The sequence below is a fragment of the Cyanistes caeruleus genome, chromosome 5 (genome assembly GCF_971803275.1).
Source record: "Cyanistes caeruleus chromosome 5, bCyaCae1.hap1.1, whole genome shotgun sequence".
Lineage (NCBI taxonomy): Eukaryota > Metazoa > Chordata > Aves > Passeriformes > Paridae > Cyanistes > Cyanistes caeruleus.
In genome coordinates this window covers 44,396,695-44,423,415 of record NC_141705.1, presented here as the reverse complement: position 1 = coordinate 44,423,415, position 26,721 = coordinate 44,396,695, and the positions used below count along the sequence as shown (strand labels likewise).

Below are 26,721 nucleotides of genomic sequence, written 5' to 3'. Positions count from 1 at the left end.
TTACCATATGAAGCAATAGGTCCTTTTGAGTGGGTCAGTTGATGTTAGCTTATTGCTGTGGTTTCCTCTATTTTCTCTCTTTGTTGATTCCTTTTGCAAGCTCCTTTAGGAGATACTCAGAGAAAAGAAAGCCTTGAATTATCTGAATTTAGTGCACACACATGCCTCTACTTCCCCTAAACACACTGTAATTACTGCAAGAACAGTGAGTTCTGGGGCACACAAATCTTGAGGCCTTAGATCATATTGGTGAATAGCCAAGCAGATCTCCTGAGCTGTTACAGATATCAGAGGCAAGAGGTGAACCATCATCTTGCATGCAGATTACTTCTATTATTTCACTAATGTGAATATGAATTGAAGGTGGTTTTTTTCTGGTTTGTGTCTACCAGCACAAGAGCACTTCTCTGTAGTGGGAGTGCTGGTAATTAAAAGCATTGGGTTAGCAGTGTCCACAGAACCACAGCGTCCATACTGCTCTCTTTGCCTTTAGCAAAGGTGCTTTCCTGGTATCTTGGGTGCAAGGATTCAAAGCCTAGAGAGAAGTTACCTGAGGAAAACTTTGTCAAAGAAAGAACAGGCTCTTCAGCACGATTAGGCACCAGTTGGGGTTTCACTTTTCATGAACCCAACCTTCCATCCAGCTGTGAGGCAGCAAGGTCTTGGGAGCACTTTGGCCATCACCAGCTTGGGTGTCGTGTCCTGGTGTCAAGCTTAAGGAACTCACAGGAACCTGGATGGGAGCCACCTGAAAGAGTGAATGAGATAGAGCCGGTTGCTAGGGTTAGTCATGGATTCATGTTACAAAAAAGGGGCCCTGCTTTCTGTCAGGGCCATGGAGTGCTTCAGTTGGGTTCCTCTCTCTTGTTTGACCTGTTTTGTTTCAAGGTACAGATCAGGGCATCTCAGGTTTTAGAGACTTTCAAAATGTCCATTCAGACTGGCAAGAGATCTAAAACCTGGCCCCTCAGGGGATCATCTTGGGATGTAGAAGTTGTGAAGAAATATTTTATATTCATTGCTAAAGCAATTTGAAGATTGTGTTCTCAATTTGATATTTAATATTTTTAGAAAAGGACTAACATGAAGTCCCCATCTACACAAGACACACCTTGAAGAATCATTCAAAAGAAGATGATGAATATATGAACATATATGAACAATGTTTTAGGATTTGGCTCCTACTTGGCAAGGTGTTTGGGTTTAATCTAATCCTGGGGCTAAAATTTACCTCTTTTCCTTATTTAGGGCCTGTGCAGGATTGAAATCCCACAAAAGATATCAGATAGAATAGAAATGGCATTTGATGCTTCTGGGTGCAAGGACCTTTCATTTTCTGGACTCAGTTGAAAAACATTTGCAAGCACCTGCAAACTTGGGGCCCAGTCTGTTTGCCTAACAAGACAGGCATGGTTTGCAGCCATTTGTTCTTAAGGGACAAAGAGTTTTAAAATCCATTATCAAATTTGAGTACACTTTGGGATATGAAAAAATGCAGAACAAAAGACAAGTTATGATTTAAATCCTAAGTTCTGACCCAGGTGTAATATTCACAGTAAAAGTACCCTTAAGAGAGCCACTGGGTATTAACCTGCCCTAAGAGTTCCCATGCAGAAATGCAAAGCGATAATACAGTGAAAACATTTTTTTTTTTCCTTTCCCATGCAGTGTTTCTATTTTAACTAGCATATCTATATTTTTTTAAATTATCCTACTGCTTGAAGCCACATGCAATTTTGCAATGCCTTTAGTGAGACTTGGTGAACAAGGCAAGTCTTGCTTCAAACTCTAAATTCAGTCACCAGAGGCCTGAGAAAAAAAAAAAAATTAGAAACTGAGTGAAAAATTACAATATACCAGGCTTTTGAAGTGAAACCAGAGTTACTTGTCTTGTGGTTACTCTACTAATACAGGTTTTATTTTCTTCAATTATACCTGGTTTTATTAAGTGCATTAATTATGACATAACTGTTTGGTTATATGGTAACAGGTAAAGCTTATGGCTTTGGGACTGAGATGGGGAACCATTAGCTGTTGTTTCTGCCAGAGTGAAAAATACCAAACCAAAAGTAATTGGCCTGGAGAGAGCATTAGATAGACCATGAAAAGTAGAAACTGGATTATTTGTTTTGTCTTGGTACAGTGGTTGTTCACCTGATAACATTAGTTTCTCTTAAAATATAATTAGCATTTTATTCCACTAAGCATTGTTGTATGTTAGATATTAGTGGGACACAGTACAGTATGTTGTAAATATGGCCTTTGGTGCCTAGATGGCTAATTCAGTGCTAATGTCATTATCAAAGGTTGCAGAGGAACAATGTCCTAAAATGTCTGTTCCTCGTGAAATAATTTTCTGTAGTTATTCGAATGTGACTAATGATGTGTCTCCTGCAGAAACTTTAATTTATTTATTTGCTATGTCCCTTTACTCTTCTTAAGAAATGTTAGAAACAGAACAAAAAAATTAAAAGGAAGAATCAGTTTTCTATGCTTTTCTTTGTTTCCTGATTAATTTTTGGTCTCAGGAAAGCAAAAATGTACATTGGCAATTTCACACCTTGTTACATCTTCTGTTTGCTTTCATCACATGCATGGCTGTTTTCACAAATGGCAAACATAAACATAAATGATGTAATATCCTTCTTTCATCTTGACTGTGTGGCTGAGAAATTAATGCATATGTGCAGAACATGAACAATTCATGTACATCCACCTTTTGTTGTGTCAGGGCAGGGGTTTGAACAAGACTTCTGTCTGCTTACATAAGGAACATGAGATATTACAGCTTTATATATCTTGACTCTTACGTGAATTTATTTTTTCACATGTTGTACTCCAAATGGAAAGGCTCTGTGGTTTGACTTCTTTCTGTTAAGAGGATGCTGCCCTTGCAGAAGCAGTGACCTTTGAAAAGCAAGTCTTAAGTAATCCTTTTATTTTTCTGAGATCATATAGCACAGTATCCAGTTGCAGGCTTTTAAGATGGAATGATTGCAGACTTTGTCCACTTGCCTGGATTGGATTACATTTTGTTTGACAAGGAAAACTCTAAAATACTTATACCTTCCTTCCTTCACTTCAGAGCATCATAATCTCTGTGCACTGAGGATGCAGAGTAGCTGCTGTATCACGCCAGCACCACTGGGATTTATTGAATTTACTTAATTGCCCTTTATCTCACGGTTACACTTTAACACTTCTTTTGAAGGAGATTCAAAAAGGATATGGTTACTCCCCTTCTAATTTACTTTGAGAGTTGGGTTACTCATTTTCTTATCTTCCATCCATTTCCCGGTAAAGCAGAGCATTCTATGAGCCACAATTGAACATTTTAGAGACTTGCACACCCAGAGATTTAAGTACACAAAGCTGCTCACTAGCCAAGCTTTTTGCACACGCTCTTTAAAGAAAATTCTCTGCTTTAGAAGTGTATGAAGTTTGATGGGTGTTTCTGGGTGGCTGGTGGTGCATTTTGTGTTATACTAAGCAGGTGCACATAAAGAAGAGCTAAACTGCCCTGAACTTCTTAGGGAAAGGTTTTGTAGCAGAATTTGGGAGCACTTACATTGTTTTCTTGTTTTCTTGACTTGTGAGCCTCAGTCCTATAAACACTTCAAGAAACCTCAATAAAGTGGATGAAAAAACCACTATTTGATGAGGCAGTTTTGATACTGGGAATTGCATGATTTTCACCTTCCTGAGAGGCATTCAATACCAGGGAGAGCTGATGTCTTCCCTCACTGGTATTCTCAAGTTTACCTTTGCTAATCGGAGTTTAAAATGGTTTAATGCTCAACACTGATGTTCTCTATCCTGCCAGACCTGGCTGCCAGCTCTGTAAGCATGGAATAGGTGTTGCAGGGATTTGGGGGCAGTGGAGATCAGTCCCAGAGGGCACAGGTCCCTTTTTCTCATTACTTTGGTGGCTCCTCCCTGTACATGATAGCATCTGAGTGACTCACGATAAGTGATCGGTGTCATCTCTTTAACAAGGATTGTAGAAATCTGCTTTTCCTTGGCACCATCACCACACAGCGAGGCTGTTATCCAACATCCCTAAAAACTGTGTAGCTCCCTTGTATCAGAGGGGGCTTCATTCTGTTTTAATGGAGCTCTAACTTCTTTGAGCTAGCACATCTGACCGTGCACGGATCGCGTGTCTCACGTGCACAGCTCAGCTTGCTGTGCACACGCATGCACAGCACACGTTTAGGCACTTGGGCTGATTAATGGAAAGTCCTTTGCCACCTTAGCAGTCTGTATTTAGGTTGTTATTTGCCTTCACATAGCCCAAAAACTTGTAGAGGACATCAGTCAGGGAGAGGTAAGGTGACTTCTGCAGATGAAAAATTGTTGGTGGTCACCATGCAGTGCCTGCATAAATAACACAATCATCATTCAAATCAAGGTGGTTTTTACTCACTCAGTGGAGCAGTTGTGAGCACAGTGGTGGATGCACAGTTGAAAAGCAAACACTGTCTGTACAGCTTGATGCCAGCTCTCCAGCAGAAAATAGTATGGAGATAGCCAGCACCTTTCATGATCCTTCAAGAACCAAGTGGGGAAAGTAAAGAGGAGTGTAAAAAACTAGGGCTGAAGCAAGACTGAGGTGTGGGAACTTGCTATAACAGAGAAGTCTTGCTGCTAGCCTTCAGTCCAAGAATAATTGTCTGGAGCTCTTCCCTTACTCTTTGGCTTAAAATCAGACCTGGAAAAATCAATGTATTTGTTGTCTTTATTTTACCTAATGGGTTGGTGTTTTTTATAGTGTTAAGATAATTAGCTAGTCCTGCATATAGAAGAAATTTTTTTCTGTAGTAGCAAATACATTTTGGAAGATGAAATACGGTTGTTTGCTGCTGCTTTTTGCATGCCATTCCCCATATGGCCACAAAAGTCTTTGCCATGGGTCTCCTCAGGCTTCCTGTCATCCCTGCAGGAGCTGGCCTGTGTGGAGGGTGAGTTAAAGTCCCTCATCCAGGCATGGCCTATTTTTATCTCTGGAGAAGCTGCTCTTGGCCCTACAAAAGGGAGACTATGAATTTCTCCCATCCCCTTTTCTTTTCACTCAGTGTTGTTTCCTAATCACTGGCATGAAATACCTGGGGTGTTAGGGTTGCATTGCCCATAGCAACTTTTGCTAGAGAGCTGGCAGGGGTGGCAGCAACCACAACTTAAAAAGTCTCTGCAGACATGGGACTGAATACAAAGGATCAAGCCTGTTTCTGATGCACATGTGTGCTGGAAAGGACAGATAACCTTTCAGGGCTGCATCTTAAGATAATGAGCAGCGCTGGTATGGCTGCTCTCATGCTGTGGCTTCCCCAAGCACACAGAGAACTTCCGAACTGTGATTGCCATTAAAGTCTTTTGCCATTTGCAAGGAATTAGCATCACTATGTGAGTTATAACACCCCAGTGATATTTATGGAGAGCAATTGAATTATAAAGGTTGTAATATTCCTTGCTTCTGGAAGGAGGGGGCTGAAAGATGCCTAGGCTTGAACTACTTAAAATCCAAAAAGAGTTAAGGAGCCCATGTAACCTAAGGTCTTCTGAAAAATATATGCCTTGAAAGCAGGCAAACATAATCAATATGCAATTCTGATAACAAAGACCCTTGACACATTCGAAAAGAGAAGGTGTGGGGCTGATGTGTTTGAAAATTGCTTGAAAAGATGGGGTTGATGTGTAAGCTTTGATAATAGTTCATGTTTCCACTTTGCCTTGGTGGTCATGCTACTGCAAATCTGTGCAAGTCCAGTTGTTAAAAATGGGCAAACACCACCCAGATAAAAACAGACCCCACTGATGTGCAGTAGGCTAAGGATTGTCTTGCATTTGAGGTTGCACTGATGAGTTTGACTTTGGCTGAGGCAGACCATCTTACTAACAATGGTTTTTGTCTGTTCTGTTTTTCTCCTGTCTTGCAGCACCTTCTCCAGTCAGTACTGTGAAAAAAGGGAAGATAACTAAAAATAGCATCTCCCTTTCCTGGCAGGAGCCAGATCGACCCAATGGCATCATCCTGGAATATGAAATCAAATATTTTGAAAAGGTGTGATGGACTGATTGCTGAGCTTCCCAAGTACCTTCTCTTCATTGTTTTCTTCTTTTAGTTATTATTATTATTTGAGTCGTGGAAGGGAATGGAGAGATTTTATGCGTAAATCAATGTCAGATTGATTTTGCAGTAAATGATTAGGAAGACTTGAAAAGAGGGTGTTGTTTTCCATTAGTGTGCCACTTCTCTTGAACAAATACATTAAATCCGTGTGTCAGATTCCCCTCCAGCCTTATCACATTAGGATAGGGACTGCTCATTTGTTAAAAATAGAAGGGGTTGGGGACTGAGCATCTGCCTCCACCCAGAAACATCAGGCAATCCCTTGCCTTTGGTATTTCAATTTCTCACTTGATTTTCCATCCACTGTGAAAGGAGAGGAGAAGAGGGTTGTGGAGAGAGATTGTATATGCTCTGATATGAAGAAGGGCATCTTGGCTTAAAAACTCACCTGGGTTTTCCACCTCTTTCTCTCGATCTAAGAGGAAGCAGTCTCCCCACAAAACTTGCCTCTCCTAGTCTTCATTTTATATGGTGACTTGTTCTCTTCCTGCAAAATTAATGTCATTTAAATAAAAATGCTTACAAATGTGTTTTATCAAAGTAGTGTATTTTGAGTGATATGCCCTTAAATCTCTGGAAACCTTTGATTTCCAAAAATCAGGTTTTCAGGATTTGACCAAATAGCAATATCTTTGCCTTAAGTGGAATTGTAAGGTGTTCTTCTTTCCTCGGAAACATCTAGGCTTTCTATATGAAAACAAGAAATAACAAGAAAATTATGAAATTGAGTCACAATTCACATTTTTAGGGGGATTGAATTTCTGTTTTATGGAAGATATTCCATTAGCTCTGTCTGTGATCCAGGTGGCATCACTCAACATGGACCAGGACTAGATCCTTACTCCTTCTGTCTTCTTTCTCTGGCCATGCGAAGGAGCTGCTCAAGCAGCCCATGCAAACAGAGGAAAGAATTTCATAAATCTTCTCCATCAAAATAAAATCAACAATATTTTTGCATATGAAGGAGCTTGTGAAATAGATATGTGAGTGACTTAAATAGGGCTGAGGATTAAAGTACACAGCAAGAATCAGGTTATTTTGTTGCTGGAAATATTCCATTACCAAATCACTTTATTAAATTGTTTGAGTGACTTTTGGGGTACATTGAATCATTACCATGGAATGGCTTGGGGAGAATAGCTTTTAGAAACCAAAAAAAGATAAAGCAAATAATTAAAGTGAAAAGAATTGTGTTTTTCTTCATTTTCCTGAGTTGGTTTTCAAACAAATTGGCAGGAGAGGGGGCTTAAAATCTTCTATTTGTAGTCCAGAACTAGTCTCAAATAGCATCAGCAGATAGTTCTTCAAGAGTGAGTCCTTTGTGGAGAGGTAGCTCCAGCCAGTCCAAGTTTATGCTCTCTTGATTTATTTTCTTCAGGCTGAGAGTGAAGCTTAGTGTTTTTCATAGAAAAGCTCAAGAGTCCAAGTGTTTGCAGAAGCCAACAGTGTATTGAAAAGTTAATTGGCTGACATACAAGCAAAGATGTGACCTAATATTCACTTACTGCTTTTTAACCAGTAGTTGAGATAGGCTGAGGATATTACCCTTAATCCTTTTTCTTTGTTGCTACTATAATTTATATTCTCTGTTTTCAGCCCTTCATAAGGGTAAATTCACATTCATTTCCAAGGGCCAAGAATGATTTATATTAAATTTTTTGGGAAAACTGAGTTTCATCAGATTTTGATTCCTGTAAGAGCGATCACTCCTTAATAAGAAAAAAAGGGCAGATATGTGTGTGTGTTTGTCTGTACACATTTCTCCAAAGCAGGCTTCAACTGAGAAATTTTGTAATCTTACATGTAAAAAATTCCCAGTGCCTTAGCCAGGCATACTGCTGTCTATGGGAAGCTGGCCATTAAATTAAAAAGCAAAAAGGAAAATGAGCTCAGATTCTAAGAGCTATCCAGAAATCTTGGTAAGAAACTGCTAAAAACTCTGGTTTAGCTCATAATAATTTGGATCTGAGAGGATATGGTAAATAAAAAGCAGTTTCCAAATTTGTAGACCTTAATTTATGAGCTCTTGTCTAGATTATGTGTTACAGTAAATAATTCTAAGAGTAATTACTTAGCATTTCAACAAAATTTTAATCAAAGAACTGGAACTGTTTCACATTAGAAACTGATGTAGATGAAGATTTATTTCAGCAATTTTTCTTCAAGTTCATTGCTTCAGAAGAACAGTGCAAAAATTAGGTATTTTCCTGCAGTTTTGGTTTATTATTCCCTTCCCAAGGTCTAATTGGTGGTTGTAGAAAAGCAGGCATAAAGTTGTACAGTGTGTAATATATTATTCTCTTTTAGGCCTACTTACATTACTGGGAAGCCGCTTTTGGTGTAAATCAAAATCCTTTTTTAAGGCAGCGGGGCTTGTTTTATCTTCCCTGTGCCTTGGGATTGATCTCTGTATGATAAACCTTTCCATTGCCCCAGGCCATGTACATCCTGAGCCGTGGAAAGCTGCTTCTACTGCAGATGCCAGTTGCATGCCTCCTAGAATCATTGATTATAAAAGAGAAAATCAGATCTCACGTTTTGTATTGCAGAGAGGACCTTCTGAGAGAGGGGGGGCGGGGTTGAGGAAGAAATCCTCAAAAGTGCACGCTTCAGTCATCTTCTCTAGTGTTTCTCTGGGGGTTGTTAAGAGTCTGTCTTCTCTGAGAGCCGCTCTTTGTGTGTTTGAACTCTGTGTTTTTTGGGGGGCTGTTGGGAAAAGGACCAGGAGACGAGCTACACCATCATCAAGTCGAAAGAGACGGCGATTACGGCGGATGGCTTGAAGCCAGGCTCAGTGTACGTCTTCCAGATCCGAGCCCGGACAGCTGCCGGCTACGGGGGCTTCAGCCGAAGGTTCGAGTTCGAAACCAGCCCAGTGTGTAAGTCTCTTTAATTACTGTCAGCCCCTGTCTCTGCTGTGCTTACCAGAAACTAGTCGGGGGATCGATACCTTTGCAGAGAGCGTTTCCTTTTATTGGCTTCATCCCCTGACTTTGGAAACATCGAGCACGTCGTGACTCTGCACTTGACATATCTGTCCTTTGCTTCCTCGTGGTGAGGCAGGAGATCTTCAGGCTTCAGAAATTCATGGCATTCCATGCTTAGAAAAATCCTCTATTTACGGGAGCCTGGTGTCAGAGAGTCTTTCCTCTCAGGAGGGACAGAGGGGATGGGACCTGCTCCTTAAAGGCTATCTGCGGAGGATGCTGAGCTCTCTTAAATATCTACATCTGTGGGGGCAAATCCCTGAAATGGTGCCTCTCTGCAAGGGGAAGAGTTGAACCAGCAATAGTGTCTTTTGTGTTTTTTGGGGAAAATTCCTGTCAAGTTAAAAGATTGTTTCTGTTGGCTGCCAATGCCACAGCCTCAAGGCAAGGAGGTTGACTTGTTATCAGGAATGGAAAAAAATCTGCACTTCAGGTGCAGGACTTCTTCTTGGCCTGTTACATTTGTGGTTTTTTTTGATTTTCTTTATTTTTTATTAATTTTTTTAATGTATCTGATTATCCAGGGCTGGATTCTGGAGCAGATTCTGTGGCTGGGTGAACTCCTAAGGCATGCAGAGGCACAGCTGCTCTTCTGTGTTCAGGCATAGCTGTGGGGAAATTCTTTTTGTCCGAAATACAGAATTTTGCCGATATGTCAAATATAATTTTGTACACCAGAAAATATATCTTCTCTCTTTTAGTTTGTACAGCTGTCATTTATTAATTTTTATACTGTGTGCATAGAAGAGGAATTTTGTGGTGGAAATACTCTGATCCTTCCTGTGGGAAAAAGACTCTTTTCTGTGTTTCCCTTGGAAATTTAAATTCATCAATACTTTGGTTACTGTTAGTCCAGTTTATTTAAAATTCATCATCTTTGAGAAGATGATGCCAGAGTTGTCTTTTTAGTTCATGCTACCTTGGAAGCCATAATAGATTTTCAAGGAGTCATTATGCATGTGCAAATGTAGCTGTGGAGCCAGCGATAAAGCTAACACAGTGAAAACTGCATCACAGTGCAAACATTAATGCATTAAGGACAGTCTATTTAATGTATTTCTTATTGTAGTAACAATTAATTGTGCCCTGTAAGTAGCAACCAAATCATGTTATGCCCAAAAATTATTTTGTATAGTTTTTCTCAGTTGGAAAGTTTCTTGCTTAGAGTTGTTTGAGTAATACTGTTCTGGTCTATTAATGAGCAACACATGAAATATATGCATATTTGATCTATTAGCTATGATCCTGGTCCAAAAATAATGGCATTTTCATAAAGGCCATCATGTAAGTATCTGTTTTAATCAGGACTTTTGGAGGACATCACATGGAAATATTTTTGAACACGAGGAATTCTGTGGGTCATTTAGTCATACCCATATCCCAGTCTTTTTCACATTTTAAAGGCAGAGGAATAGGTGCTTCTCTGACATTAAGGAATTGCTGGTGTAGTCAGAGGAATACCTACTGCATGGTCCCCAGTTTTGGAAGTGGGAATTGTTCATCTGTTGGACTTAGGCTCTGGCTGAGGCCTGACTTAACCAGATACTTTAACACTTGATGGGATTGAAATACAATGTAAGCCTCAGTATCTTGCAAAACACAGCTCTGTTTGACATTTAAAACCTTATAAAAAGCATTTATTTTCCTCAAAGCCCTATATAAAGTCAATATTAGTGTCAGGAGAGTGACCAGACTCCCACTGCTTTCCTGAACATCCTGGAGATTTTGAAAGCAAGCACAGATCGAAATCTCACTGCTACATCAGAGTACAGATCTGAGCTTCTTGTTAGAGCCAGAGCAAATGATTTTTATTCAAGCACAGATGAAAACCTTTCAGTGGCTGTTCTGAGAAACAAAAACGCTCTCCAAGGAGTTTGTACTGAACAACAGGTTTTGTTCCCAGTTCACAAGGTTTCTATAGTTGTCTTTAATACATTTGGGGGAGTTATACCGCAACAGCCTGGGAAATGCAATGGAGGAAAGCTGTAAGATGTTATGTATTTCCCTCTTTTTCCAGATTTTGGGAATTGTTGCATACTTCTCCCTGCTTCTGCAATTCTGCAAAGCACCATGAAGCAGCCAGGGCTTCAATTTTCAGTGATTTTTTTTTTTTTTTTTTTTTTTTTTATTTGAGTGAAAGTTGTTCCTGGGTGTATCCACTTGTTGCTTCATCCTTTCCAAATGCCACCAAGCTCGTCTAGCCCCAAAAACTAATCTTGCCAAGATTTTTTTGGTTTTGCCTGGGTTGCTGAGCTAATCTAGCTGGTCTGCTGGGCTGGAGTAGGAGCATATCACCAAGCTGAGAAGGGGTAATGCAGGTGTGTGTGTGTGTGTGTGTCTGTGTCCCTGACTTTGAATGGCAGCAAGTCCCAGCTTGGCTTATGAATTCAGGCTTTTCATCTGCCATAGATCACAGCGGAATTTATCTCATTTCCCCATCCCTTCAGCTGTGCAAAAAAATCTCTGCTTAATGTTCTCCTTTAAATGTTTTTCTTTTTAATTATTTTGTCAAGAAAGCAATAAAACACCATCTTAAGGAGCCCCCATAACTTTGTGAGGCTAATAAAATCTCTGGATGATGGCAGGGGTTTGAAGCAGTTAACATTACATATTTAATACATCAGGACCAATCCTTCTGAAGTCACTTACACTGCTGTAGCAGATCCACACCGCTCGTGGTTAAGCACCAGAGAGCTCCCATATGAAGAGCTACTTGAAGCCCAGTGCAGATCAATGTTTAATGCCATACCTTTTTGTCTTTCTTTTCCTTTAACAATTAATATGGGACTATATTCAGTTATTTTATAGCCTTCATAACATTAATCCTGTGCTAAGGACCCTTTTTTAGTTCAGTCATTCTTAGTTAAAGGCTTCTTCAGTACGCAATCAATTCCTGCTGCTCTCTGGGGTGGATGAGGCTTCATCCTGGGCTGGCATGAGGTTAAGAGCTGTAATGAGGTTTACCCCCACAGAGCAGTGGTGCCTGTGCCAGGGAGCTGGTTTTGCAGGGAGGATGTGACATTTGTACCCTGGCGTGGTTATATACATACAGCTAAATAAGCTGGCAGCACAGAGGGCAAGGTGAGGAGACTTTGGTTTCTCCTTGGGGAACTCCACATACAAACCCCTGGGGGGAAATGGGCTCCTTCCCCTGCCGTGTAGGAAAGATACACAAGATACATTACAAGGCACTGACTGGAAGAGGTTTTTTTTCCCCCAAGTCTTGGCCAATAAAAAGACCAAGCAGTCCATGTGTCCTGGCAAATTCCTGTTTTACAGAGGGCACCTTATGGACATGTGATAGAGATGCCACAAGGAGTTAGTTTATAATTGTTTATAGCTTCTTGAAGTGCAGGTAATTCTTTTTATCTTGTAGATTTTGCTTATGTCTGTTAGCAGTAACATTCCATGAGTGCTCTCTCTGACTGTTGGGTTTTCATCCAAATGAGAGCCTGTTGGGTTTTCATCTTTTATCTCTGATTTCTAATGCGGCTAACTCAGGGAGAAAAACTTGAGTTCACAGCCTCAAAGGCTGCATTCTGCAATGCTTTGGATTCTGGATTTAGCAATGAGATGCAATCTTGTTGGGTTTTTGGCTTAGTGTTGCATGTGGTTTTGTTTCCTCTCCACCCGTATCCTTTCCAAACTAGAAACAGACTGCAAAAGGGGAAAACACAAACCATAAACGAAGAAGTTAACTGGTAAGACTTGAAACCTCGCTGGCAGCCTCACTAGAAAGACTCACATGAGTGCTGACTGTCATTTTAACCCTAATCTCCATTTTCTGTTTCTCATCTCAGCAGTAGCTGCATCCAGCGACCAGAGCCAGATTCCTATAATTGTTGTGTCTGTAACAGTGGGAGTCATTCTGCTGGCTGTTGTTATCGGTTTCCTTCTCAGCGGAAGGTAAGAGAAGAAGCTGTGTATTTATACTTCTTCAACTTTGGTAATAACTTTTATCTGGCCAGCCGATTAGTGTGATTTAGGCAAAAGCAGCATGTGAACAAAGCTGTCAAGTGGTAGCACTGTAAAACAGCAAGAGGGTGGGCTGATTGATCTGTTTGGACAAGCAGGAATGACAAAGGCGTTCTCACAGATGTAGTTCACTTCCCAATGATTTTCATCTGTGTATGGGCTGGCCCTGATTATTTGACTTGATTCTCATAGGAGTGTTTTCACATTCCTTTAACAATAAGTAGAACATGTTATTATAGGTAAAATACCTTCACCCCCATCTGTTTACACTCAGAGCTTGCAATGGACTTCTCTCACAGAGAAAACTTGACTTCAGAAAAACACTTGCAAAGAAAACGAGAATAAACCCATCACAATGGCCAAACGCCCCACATTTTGGTCAGATCTGGATTTCATTTCTCATGTGTAGCATACTAATGTGTTCTCCAAGTGTTAGTAAACCATACACAGAACTTCTCCCACAGAAGGAGACACTCTGCTTCAAACCATCCCATTGACTTCTCATGTGCTTAAACATAGGCAAGTGATGAAAGCCTGGGCTATACCATCTTTGACAACTCTAATGGAAGCTGATGGAATTTTTTGATGAACAAGAGATTGTGGTACCGGGGCAAAATCTGGCTTGTATCAGGATAAGTTTGTACTGCAACATTAAACTTGCTTGGCAGCCAGCATTGGAAGGCCCTTTTTTCATATGCTACATGTATATGAGTACATTTTTTTAGTGGCAGTAGTCAGACAATGCAACATCCTCCATGCATATGTTAAGTACGCCAAGCAATGTGAAGTACTCCACAAAGCAATTTAAAGTACATCTACTGATAAGGCTGAATTTGTTTTCAGTGCAAAATAAACATTTATGCTTCTAAGGTACCCATCAGCCCACAGTTGCTTTTATGATACAGCTCTGTCTTAAGATCAGGCCTAGCAAGGTGACTGTAAATTGCAGGATATTGTAAGCATTAAGAGATGTTACAGACGTAGAGGAACTGCACTGAATTTGTTGGTTGAGGGTCTTATTTCCCAGAGGAAGTAAGGTATCAGTCTGCAAATGCAGAGCAGTGAAATCCTGCCAGGCTGAGCAGCTCTGTCCCCAGGCATAAGGCATCTGTGGAAGGACACGGACACAGTTGTTTCCTGTCTTGAAAGGTAAGTGTGCTGCCAGACTCATCTCCAGTCAAGGTCAGAGACTGACAGTCTCTTCCAGCTCAGCTGTTCGAGCTCCTGTTGTCTGCTTTGAGTGACTCGTTTGGCTTAAAAATGGAAAAGTAAATGCTCCTGTCTGCATGAGAAGCATGCAGCAGCAGAAAGGAGGGGAAGGAGGGGGTGTGAGTCAATGGCTACAGGCAATTCACACCAGGGCCTACAGGAAAGCTGTAGTCAAAAGACTTGGCTGTGAACACCCCAGACTGGATTCAAGTCTCTCCTTAAAGACCAGAGGTTATGACTGAAATTCCTCTTCAGTCAGAGCAGGTGGATGTGAACCTTGGCTCCCCCCAGCCTGGATGTGTGCTTGTATTGGTGCAAACAGGAGAATGCATGTGTGACTGTAGGGAAGCTATGGATGTAACCTGGCACCTCTGCGAGGAGGAGTCTGGGGGGTGAATGACAGGTGGAGGAATGTATATCCCTCTGTGGCTGTAGGGAATCACAGCTGAGTGGCTGCCAGGAGCTCCTGCTCTTTCCACAGTCACTGGCAAGGGCTCAGTACCCCTCTGAAGAGGATGTACACTTGCAGGTCTCCTTTCCACTGCTGCTCTCTCCAGTCTTAGCAAGCAGTTGCAAATCCTGAACCATTTGTCAGTTCTTATTAATTACATCTTTCTGTCCTCTTACCTAATGTGCTTTCCAGGATGTGCTTCCTCTTAGCTCTTTATCTTGTGCCATGTTTATAAAAGCCCTTGTCTGCTTTGGCTAGAGTTTTATTGTTGCCTCAACTGCTACCTTAATCCTCCTACCTTGTACTTGCACTTCCCTCTGTGGACCCCAGGGCAGCTACAGGTTTCTGTACCTTCTCCATGGTGCCCCTCTGGATGTCTGGGAAGGGCAGGCACAGGGAGCTGAGCTCTTCATCCATTTTTATCTTTTCAACCCTTCCCCTAACTGAAAAGACCACAGTCCTTTATTTGGATCTGGTGGGGAAGCCTCCCCTACCAAGGTTTGGTCCATTATTAGAAAATTGACTTCAAAACCACAGGGCTTCTCCGCCAGTTTGAGTTCCCATGAATTTTAAAGCCTGTCTACTACATTGAATGACTCGTGAGAACAGCAGAATAAACCCCAAAAATCCAGAAAGATGACAGACAATTTGAAATTAAACAAAGCAAAACAAATAAATTGCTCTGGTTTTGAAGAAGGCAGAGATGCCAGGGAGATGTGTTACTCATGCTGCTTTGTCTTGGATATGGATTCAAGACAATTTGTGGAGTAACTCTCCTGCTGTGACAGCAGGGACAATAAACGTGTTCCAAGTAATGGGATAATCCCTTTCTGAAGCAGTTAACCTGTTTCTGGAAGATGTTTTCCTGTTAAACCTCTGGAGTGGTTATTTTGTTCCAGTGCCTGGTTCCAGGGGGTTGCATTTTCTTTCCTGTATTTGCTATTAGGAAAAGAGCTATTTTGAACTCCAGCTGGAATCTCTACAGCTTTCCACACCAAGCAAGCTGTGCAAAGCCCAGGCTCTGTCTTTTCTGTTGATGTAAGAGAGCTGGAGAAGGAGAAGAATCATCTTGCTCTGCTGCACTGAGGATGTAGCCTGGCCAGCTGTTGCAAATAAGCTACTTTGTGCTGGCTTTAGGGTGCTCACAGGTCCCTGAGAGGCCCTGGATGCCTCAGGATATTCCTCCCTAGGATGCTGTATGGCCTCCTTGCACCCATCCTCCCCAGTGCCAGGCTGCAGTGAGCAGAGGCTTGGGAGCAGTTCTGCAGTGCAAAGTGAACGTGGTCCTGCTCTTGGCAGTTCTCTTGAAAGGAGTTTCCAGTCACAGGGCTGAGGAGTTTGCTGGAGTCTGCAGGCTTTTCATCTCTTGCTAGGTTCCCAAAGGCGAGACCACACCTCTTCCCCTTTTTTTCCTTTCAAGTCTCTGCAGTTTTCTCACTTCTTTTGAATGAATGTAAGTAACAGCTTGGCATTTCCCATTGGCAGCTGGCCCTAAACCAAAGGTCAGTTGAACAGTAGTCGTGGTGGCATTTCCACATGTCAGCTTCCATCTGTGGAAATGCACTTTGCGTCTGAAGCTGGAGATTCCTGGGAATTTGAAACTAAATGTGCTTTGCCCTAAACTATTAAGCTGCATTTCAGAGCTGATTTACTTGCAGATGCTCCAGGAAACTTCCTGTAAATAACACGTCCTCTGACCAAGGTCACAAATGCCAAGCCAAATAGCTGATCACTTTTTTAAGTTATCCTGCTCCTTGCATCAAGGGCATATTAATAATATAACAATCAGGATTACAAATCAAAGAGATTCACTAAATCAGACTGTAGTTGTCTCAGCATAAAAAAGGGAAGTGGATTGAAAATCTATTATTAAACCAGCTACAAATACTGAATTAAAGGACACTGAGTTGTTATTATCTTTTTTTTTTTGTTGTTAGGATTATGTGTTCTCAAAAGCACAGTGCATTTTACAGATAGAGCAAAGATATAAATTTTGCTTTCCTAGCAGTGCATGAATTAAATGTCTGTTACCATTATTCCTGATTGGAGTATGTATTAATCTAAAATCATTACTGACTTTTGTTCTAAAGTCTGTGTCGGACAATCCAGTGACAAAGATCTTTGCACTCCATCTCACAGGGAGCAGTAAAGTGCCTCAGTTGTTGTTGTGTGGCATCAGTCTCTTTCTCCCTGCAGACTGAGGTGAGGGGCCAGGTTTTCAGCAGTCTGGGGAGGAGACCAGCTGCTCCAAAGCAGTACCCCTCTTTTGTCCTTCAAACCCAGCTCTCTTTGCAAAACAGACAAGGTCTTAGGGTGAGCATTAGGAAACTGCTGGTCCCTCCTGTCCCCCAAGCTTTCAAACTTCATAGCGTTAAACAAAAGCATGAGCTTTTACAGAGTAACATGGGGAAGATAGTAGGTCAGTGCTGTGCATGTTTGCTAAAGCTGTTCAAAACAGCCAAGTCAACTGTGCATCTGCATTTTAGCCAGCTACCCATTATGGATGACCTTTCCATCTCAAGTGATCTTCCAAAGAACCGGAGGGAGCTTTTCATAGAACTTAGGGGGGAAAAAAAATAAATGGAAGCAACAAAAAACTGCCCCTCGCCCTGTGTCATGCATATATAGAAAGTCTCCTTCTGGCAAGGAACTAGCCTTTGAAAGACAAAGCAAAGACAAATCTTGCCACCTGGGTATTGGCAATTAGAGGCTCTTACACCAGCATATCCATCCTTGACCTTAGCTGATTTAGACTTTTAAATATCTGTGCCTGTGGTGGCAGAGGGCTACATTCTGGACACAAATATGTGCATCTTGTTAAAAAGTGACTTTCAGGGAATAGGGAGGGTGAAAGATTGTGGTGTATATCCTAGGTCCTGAGACAGTGTTTACAACCTTCTGTGATGTGGAAGGTCAAAATGGAGGAATTTTTCCACAACCTTCCCCCATCCTATTTTCCAAGTTGTGTCAGGGCTTAAAATAGTTTGCTTTTTCAATATTTCCATAGGAAATGGGAGACAGTTTGTAGATAATGGTTTTCATAGAGAATTTTTCCAGTGTGAGTCACAATTTTTGTTTGTTGGGACTTTTTAAAGGATTTTTATCTCTACATTCTTGCCTGCTCTTCCTTCTTCCTGCAGGACATAGTCTCCTGTGATTTATAGCCATTTTTTTCTACTGCCTACTGCCAAATATTCCCCACGATTCACCTGACAAGAGGAAGGATTTTGTTGAGGAAGCTAATGCTCTGCCAAGTCAAAATTCCCATCCACCAAGAGCAGGCAGGGTCTGCTCCTGCTTCTGTTGGGGTCAAGGTTTTTACTGTTTCCATCCTATTAACAGCCTCTTTGCTGGTGGATTTTCCAAGAGGGGAGCAGCACAGGCATACAGTACTGCTCTCTGAAGGGAGAGTGCTCCAGTGCACCCTTCTGCACAGGGTCATACCTTCCTAGGGCCCCTGTGGAAATCTGCTGCCCAGAGCACCCGTCTCTAGCATCCTGTCAAGATCAGCTGGTCAAATTTGGCTGCTCCAACACCTCATTCCTCTTCTATTCTAAGCATTTTTTGGCTTAGTGCAAGCTCGCTGGGCTCTGCAAGACAGTCTGTGCTCTGCCATTTTGAGGCGGGTTTAAGGACCCAAACTAATCTGCCTTCAAATGAGTTTGGCCCAGACAGAAGGTGAGAGTTGACCAAATCTGTAATCCAAGTTATTTCTGAGTTCCTCTGGCAGCAGCCAAGGGAGTGGGCTGGAGGGACTGTGGTGAACAGATAAGCAACCAGCAAAAGCTTTGTCTGAGCAGGGAAAATGGGGGTAGTGCAGCAGTAAGTGATGAAACCTCATTGCCTTCTTGCAGGTGATTTGTTTGATGGCATTGTGCAAGTCCTGTTTCCGCTTGGAGAAGGGAACTGGGCTGCCCTTCAAGCTGGAATTTGCAGCAGCTCAAGGCTCCTGCTGAGCACCCCTTGTGCATGTAGTCTTTGAAAGCAGGATTATGCAGTGTCTTCTCTTGATTGTGGAGTGGGTAGAGAATGAAGAAGGAGGTCAGACTCTAGTCCTTCTGCACTTCTGAATATGTGGATGTTTCACCTTGCTTTGAAATCAGAAGCGTGACCTCTCCTGGGCTTTGCCATGCACTTGGCCCCTTACCTAGAAAAAAGGTTATCTCTGCTTTCTTGTGTCTCAGACACAGAAAAGTGTAATGCCAGAGGTCTTTCCAAGTGCAGTTCCTTTCCCTGAAGACACTGCTCTCCTTCCCCTTAGTGACTGCATAGCTATCATCTGCTTGGCCTTCTGCATTCTCAGTTTTTCTCAAACAGTGCAGACGCACTTCAACCAAGTATGAACTAGGATAGCTCAGCAGGAAGAGCAGGTGACTCCTGAAACATTCATATATTTTGGGACAAAGTGGGAATATACTCCTAGCTGCTCACAGTATGTAATGCTACTTCTCTGATTTTTAGAGCAAGCATGTTGACTCAGGAATTGCGAGGTGTAGCGCTGCCCTCCTGACCTGGAGATGCAGGAAGCAATCATTACCATCTCTCAAAGTTGTATGAAGGATTAGAAAAATCTTCCCAGGCACCCTCAAGTATTTCAGTCTCTAATTGCAAGCCTCTGAAGAGAACATCCCATTAGAACAGATTATTAAAAGCAACAAACGAGACTTTCATTTATCATGACTCCAAGACTTCAACTTATAACTCTTAAAAGCCACATCTATATATGGCAGAGCTTCTCTGAATTCTCTCTAGCCATTAAAAATGTAGTTTAATTCCAAATGCTCTCTGGGTCATCTGCAGACTGGTGGTAAATTAATTACATTAATTGCAGGCACGGTTGCTGGGGCCCATGATATATATACATTTCATTAACCAAGCCCAGGGTTTGAAACAATGCCAAGGGTGTTGATAAGTGCTCCTCACACAGGTTTATTAAAGTTTGCTCTCTGGACAGTTGGGTTTGCAAACCACATAAGCTTTGTGGGGGTCACCTTAGCTAGAAGTGGAGGAGTGTTGTCTCTGTGTGCTTGAGATAACTGGAAGCAGCAGAGTTGGGCTGGCCAAGGAGCAGGGCAGTGCCAGCAGGCCACAGAGGTCCCGGAGGTGTCACTGCAGCTGCAGGCTCCTCTACTTTTTTTTAACTTTTTTTTTCCCCCATCTTCAGTCCTTTGCTTGAAGCCAAGGCTAGAAGCAGGTGTCACACCTTGTGTCAAGGAAGCTTGGCTTTCAGAGGTGGTGTCACCTCAGAGCCTGTTCTTTCCCAGCAAAGGGGATTTAACGCCGCAGGTGTTTCCTCAATAACTTTTGCTGTTATGTGGACAGGTCATCTGTTAATCCTGCAGCAGATCAGAGGGGCTCCTGACCAGTAGCACCCCCCACTAGCTCTCCTCATAGTTTTCTGGTTGATTCAGTGAGGTTGGAGGAGACTTAGTAGATAAAATTGATGTATGCAGTGCTTGGTTCAACTCTGCTCTCCAATATATGTCAGCCTGCTGGCTAAAGATCTTAAAACCCTGGAGAGGTCTGGCTGTATTTCATTAAACAGCATTTTAATCTTATCCATAGCATTTGATCTTGTCTGGAAGGCTTTTGCTTTCAGCTCCTCAGTTTCTAGACTAAGAAAGCCCTGCAGGAAATGAGGAGATGGGAACTGGGCCCCTCCTAGAAGCCATCAGGCACCCAAATCCAATGGCCACAAGATGTATGATGGCTTTGCTTGAGTTTAACATTGGTTTTATTTGCCTCAGGATTTTTATATTTTGAAGTTTATCTGCCAAATCAAGCCATCCTTTTAACACTAGTAATAAATCTTCCTTTGTCCTGACTGTTCAGACCAATTAGTGAGTTCACTTACCTATCCAAGTGCTTGTTGGACCAGAAGGTGAATTTTATTGTCTGCTGATGCAGTTTAGCTTGTTTCTAAACACTTTAGATTTCCCCTAATGCTAAACCTCAGAGCATTTTGACCGTAAGTGCACAGCTGATGGGTTTGTAGGAGCAAGGCTACGCTGAAGTACATTTCTCTTGCACTTGAACTTTTGTTTTTTGCTTCACATAAAGAGGGTGAGATCTGGAGTGTTCTGGATTCAGTGCAGGGAACTGATTCCTTCTCAGAGCAGCCCTGTTGCTGATGAGTTCTCAAAGAGACTCATCATCATCAACCTTTTCTTTGTTCAGGGAAACACTGAGCTCTTTTAATTTTTAGGAAGTGGTTGCTTTTCAGGTTAACTGAGCAGTTGTTTGGAAAACTTTGACTTTGCATGCTGAGTGGTGTGGAGGTTTGGGAAGGTCTGGTGGCAGCAGCCATTAGAAAGTGCCTGGGGGCAAAGGGCCTCCTAGCTGAAACATAAGATAAAGGGTCACAGCCAAACTGCTCTTCTGGAGGTGCACCAGTTCCCTGCCTTCCTTAATCCTGCAAGGTTAAAAGAAGAAAATGGCCAAATTGACTCAAGATACATAGTGCTTGGGTTCCCTTTGTATGCCTTTGAGTTTTGGATCTCTGGTAATAAGCTGATGTTGACTTGGATCTACGGAATGGTTTAGTGAAGGCTGATCTGCTTCCGTATTAGTACAACTGAACAAGCTGGGACATCATGAAAATAGAAAATATTGTTAATTACAGTTAGAGATATTGGCATTGCTGTTCAGAAAATGGTAGCAAGTTGTTTTGCTGATGCAAAAGGAGCTTAGAAGACATTCTTCACCGGTTTTAATTTAAGTAAGCACATAATCCAGTGTATAATTCTGTAAATCATTGCATGCCTCAAGTTATTTTGCATCATAATTTAAGGCAATGCAGTTGCAGAATGTTAATTTTGTCTAAATAAACTATTTTAATGTGTTTAGGCATTGTAAGTTATGCTGTGTAAAAATCTGACGTGCACAGGATTTTTTTCAAGAATGACCTGTTGTGGTGACTGAGGAGAAATGAAGAGATCTTCAGCTGACTTTAACTGGAATACACCTGCACCACTGGGCTCCTACTTGTACTGAAGTCCTTCCTGTTGTTTCTTCTGCACTGTGTTCTTTTCCAGGATGAACTATCTTAATAGATTTGGTAACAGAAAAATTGTCTGTGCAAGTTCTCTGACAAGGATAAAGGTCAATTACTGAGGTGCAGCCAGCATTGGGCTGAGACCTGATGCCAGGCAGACCCATTGTCTGATTAAAGTCATGGCTGAGCAGCCTTCAGAGGCAAGCTGTGGGTGCACGCAGTGTCTTTCAGCTCACCAGATTTGGGGTTTATTTAGGCTGAATGCCCTCAGGTCCTGCTTCTGCAGATATCTAACATTTGTGTGCAAAGCTTTGCTGATACCAGGAGATGCAGAAAGGGCTCTGTGAGGACATGCATAAGGATCTGCAAAAGCAGGGCTCCTATTCATCCAGTGCTTTTCCTTTTTTAAAGGCAACCGTAATTGAACCACATGCACGCTTGTGGAAAGAAAGTCACTTTGCCTGCTTCAAGGCAGGTGCTTAAGTTTAAGCACATGGGTGGCCCCACTAATCCTGACAGTGGTACTCCAGTACAGGAAGCACATGATTAATTCCTTTACAGCACCAGGATCTAGACACTCTCCCCAAGGCATGTTTCACCAACAGTAGCATGTGCCATGAAATTTTTGCAGCCCAGTGTGTTCAGGTCCAAATAGTAATTGCAACAAGAAGGAAGAAATACATATAAAAATGTTGTGAATGTATTTGCACCTTGCCGGGGCGGTGGGATTATTCCTTATCCTGGGCCTTTTTGTTTGCTTTTCAGTTGCTGCGATCATGGCTGTGGGTGGGCTTCTTCTCTGCGTGCTGTTGCCTATCCGAGCCTAACATGGTCAGTGTTCCCACCCGTGCTGGCTCCTACTCCGTGTCCTCCGTCCATGTTTTCTGTGCACAGTCTGCCTCTCCCTTCCTTTCTTGTACTGGCCTGGAAATCACTTTCTCATCTGATCTCTGTACCCAGCTTGTCTATCTCAACAACTGGAAATAGCATGACCTGAAGCGCAGTGTATCTTCAGCAAGAGCAGGGATCTCAGGGGCAAAACCCGCTGTGTTACACCATGATCAATCCAGACACTGTAGCAGGTGTCTAATAAAACACCATGTCTGCTGGACACCCACCAAGTTCTGCTTCTTGTCGTCCCCAGGGGCCGGGGGGAGGTAATGTGCCCCCAGAGGAGGCAGGGGGTAGGCAGGAGCAGAAGGGTATTTAGTGGCATGTGACGTGCATGTCAGTGGAATGAAGTGTACGTCATGGACACACGTGTCAGTGTGTGACATGCACAGCAATGACATGGTGCTGCTTGCCCACGATATGCTCCAGCAGCATTGGACATATCTCTGCGGGTGTCCCGAGGTGCGTGTCCGTGCTGCATGCTGTCCTGTTCTCCCACCATCTGGGCTGCCTCACCACTTTCTGCTCTCTTGTATTCTCCCCTCTTTTCTAACAAGTCAAAAGAGGGGTGATTTCAATTTCTGTTGGTTTTACTGGATGCAAGGTGAGTTGCTCCCCAAAGAGGAATCAGCTGTAGTATTTGTGTGGGCAGAGATCTTCCTAAGCCTCCTAAGGGACGCATGTAATCACCATCCCCATCAGACAGTTGCTTGAGACCGCAGAACTTGAGGCATCCCACATGCACTGTTAAGCTGGGAAGTTTTCTCAGCATAGCTGGTGAGAGGTGTGGAACTCCTCTGCTGTGTTTCCTGGGGGATGCTGAGCCTTTGCATGGTGGTAGCTTGGTCATGGTGCAGTCCCTTGCTGTGGAGCACAGCAGTCGCTAAAGTGGACCATTTTTGGGTCCTCTGGTGCTGTATTTTTATTTTGATAGAGGAGTATTTTGGATTTTGGTTTTCCTTCCCAGTGGAGTATTTTTTACTTGGTTTTTATTGACTTTTCAGTCTTTAAGAGCAGATGTAGCAAGCAAGGATGCTCAGCTTGAAGCGTGTGCCTATAAAAAGTTGTTCTGGTGTGTGGACCACTATTTTAGCAATGATTGCTGTGAAAGAAAACCTTACAGTGTTTCTGCTGTCTGCCAAGCCTGTGGCACCAGTGCACGAGCAGACCTTCGCTGCAAGTCATGCTTCAAATGTCCTCAGCAAGGCCCCCAGCCGGAGCGTGACAGCAATGGAAAATAGTTTTCAGTGAAGACCAGGATTGGAGTGGATGGGTATGAAGAGAGACGCACAAGGAAGACTTGGCTGGCCTGGAAAACACCCTCTGCAAGTTTCCTCCTAAGGTGCAGGGAGACTAGTATGGCAGCAGGCTGGGAGGGGGAAATGAGAAAAGTTACTTCTAGGCACAGACACCATTGGCTGTGCTATGGGAAGGCACGACAACCTCTTTAAAGAGATTTATGGAAATCACTTCAGAGGGAGCTTCCTGCAAGAGGGGAAAACGGTATCTTGTTTAAATTATTTTTAATTGTTCTGGCAGTGCTTTAGGGAAGCGGGGAGTCATTCAGCGCAAAGGCAAGGAAAGACTAAAGGCTAAAAATACCATTGCTGGATTTGCAAAGCTTCCTTTGTAAAGGCATCCAAGTTAATCAGAGGTCAAAGACGGGGTCACACAGTGTAGAGGGGGACAGCAGTGCTGGAAAAGCAGCTGAGAAGATTGTGAGCCTGCAGCCCTTTGGAAGGGAACCTGCCCTGTTTCTCTCAGGCCAGCCATCTCCTGTGTCTCCTGAACTGAGCTAAAGGTCTTTGCTTTTCATCGCTGGACTTTTTACTGCTCGTTTGACCTTGTGCAAGAGGAAAGTGAACAGAAAAACAGAAAGCAACTTCCAGTATCGAAGCAGTTCAGTTTACACCAGTCCCTTGAGTGTTTCCTGGTATTTTGATACCGAATTTATCCTGGGATTGCAAGCAGCAAAGGCAAATGCTGAACACAGACTAACATCACTAGTAGTAGTCTTTTGCCTCTGGCTCTCAGTATCAGAGTTGTTTATCAAGGATAAAGCTATTCACTGAACAAGTTATTGTCTCCACACATGAGCTGAGGCGACAGGATCTTGGCCAGATGGAGAGATCCATGTTTGTTTGTTCCTCTGCATAGAACACGATCCTGCCCTGCAACACGTATGCAGCTTTATTGCTTTAACATCTTGGAACAAATAGTCTGAAATAAGCACTAACCCCTTGTAAACAACAACCTTGCAGCCCTTGCAAACCTCCTGTAAAGTGACAGCTTGAGATGGGTTGGAAGCATTCCTCTAAGTTGATTTATTGTAAAAGACACGCTTCTGAGTGAAGGCCTTGCCCTTGAAAAAAAAAATTGTTTTGTCTCTGTTACAGAGTAGTGCATATGCTTCATTTATCTCATATTTAAGAGATTAAATACATGTGTAAGTCTCTGCAAGATTGGGATGGGAGATTGCATACTGCTTCAGGGCACAGCCTGTTCGATGGTACTGACTGCACCTGGCAAGGGGAAGTCCCTTTCCTCATCAGGGATGTCTCGATGCTGTCCCCACCTGCGTTTCCAGAAATGCCTTGGCCGTGTGCTGAAATGCTTTGGCCCATGCCTGTAAAAAAAGTCTGTAAAGGTTTTTCCACATCACCACCTAGGGCTTGACACCCAAGGTCCAGGTTCACAGTCCCCTGGCTGTGTCTTGCCTGGGTTGTGACCAGAATGGTGGCCCTAGCTAGGGAGATGAAAACTCTTTCCCTTGGGCATTCTGTGGTTTTCAGGGGAATGCCACAACACACAACCCAGCAAGGGTGTCCAGAAGCACGGGGCAGAAACAGACGAATCTCCATCAGTCCAGGGAGAGCAAGCATCTTTCTGCCTCACTTCATGAAGGATTTTTCTCTGTGAATTGGCTTCTGTCATGCAAGGTAGTGGGCACTGGGCTCCCAGCTGGATTCTTCATCTTTCTACCTGTCCGTTTTATATTTTATAAACCTATATAGGGATCATTTTACAACTTCACTTTTATAATCTGCTCCATAAATATTTTACGAGCTGCCTGCCAATCTGCAAGTAGTTTTTAAATAAGACATGATGCCTTAAGAATATTTAAAGTCTCACTTTTCTTTTTACCTCTGATACTTTTATTGAAAAACACAGAGCTGTGCAAGGAAGACTTCTGCTTTCCACATAGAGAAACTGGGACAAACCCACAACAGGAGTAAATGAATTGAGATTCAGGTGTGCTGCTGAATTACATTAACGCTTTGGCTGAGTGTCTCCCGCTCGGTGGGAGATGAAGCGAAGTGTCAGGATCTTTATGCTTTTGCTGTGCGTGATACAGAAAAGATATAGGAAATCTATGGTTTGTACAGTGATAATAAACTAGAGAATGAGTCTTCCATCAGAGCTTTTGACTCACAGCTTAGCCAATAAATATTAAGAGCAAATGCACATGCAGAAATGGATTATTTCACAAACAATTGAGAGCTTTTTTTTTCCTCCCAAAATATATTGCAAAGCCGCAATATTCAGATACTTTCATCTACCAGTAAGATTCACAGAGTGACTCCGGATTGTTAACCCAAAATTGCAGATTTTTATGAGATTTAGCTGGGGAAGAAAGGAGAAAAAAAATGTTTGTATGTGTTATTTAAAGCATCTGAAGGTCAAGAATGGAAGAAGCGCGGTTTGGCCGCAGTCAGCGTGGACTGTGGGTAGTTTGAGAACGTGTGTGAAGGGCACAAGTGATGGCAGGTTTTGCAGCAAGCTTTATTAGTGACACCCAACTGTTGCTTGACAGTCACAGTCCACTAGCTGCCATTTCACTTTGACGTGTCTTGTCAAGGCTTGTTTTAACGATGCTGCAGGCGTCCCAGAGCCTGATTTCGTATGCTAATGTGATGTGCTGCTGTATGTGTTACCCAGCTCGAGAGGAGGGGGCAGCTGCAGCCAACTGGTTTGCAGTGGCCCTTGGAGTGTGTCCCTGGGCAGTAAAACATGGACTGTTGTGCATCAAGGTGTGCTTGGGATGCAGGGGATGTATGTGGGGGATGGCGTCTTTCTGTCTCCT

General features: G+C 42.6%; 1 protein-coding gene across 13 annotated transcripts in view; it reads left to right on the top strand.

Moving 5' to 3' along the window:
• EPHA5 (EPH receptor A5) overlaps window positions 1–26,721 on the top strand; it is a 193,017-nt gene that overhangs the window by 135,420 nt on the left and 30,876 nt on the right. For 4 of the 13 annotated variants that reach the window (XM_086888270.1, XM_086888279.1, XM_086888272.1 and 1 more), the window contains exons 6-9: window positions 5,937–6,061; window positions 8,850–9,009; window positions 12,918–13,023; window positions 22,512–22,577. In XM_086888270.1, coding sequence (XP_086744396.1) covers window positions 5,937–6,061; window positions 8,850–9,009; window positions 12,918–13,023; window positions 22,512–22,577 — 457 coding nt within the window. The remainder of the gene's footprint in view (window positions 1–5,936; window positions 6,062–8,849; window positions 9,010–12,917; window positions 13,024–22,511; window positions 22,578–26,721) is intronic. The other 9 variants (XM_086888280.1, XM_086888276.1, XM_086888268.1 and 6 more) reach the window with 3 other exon arrangements.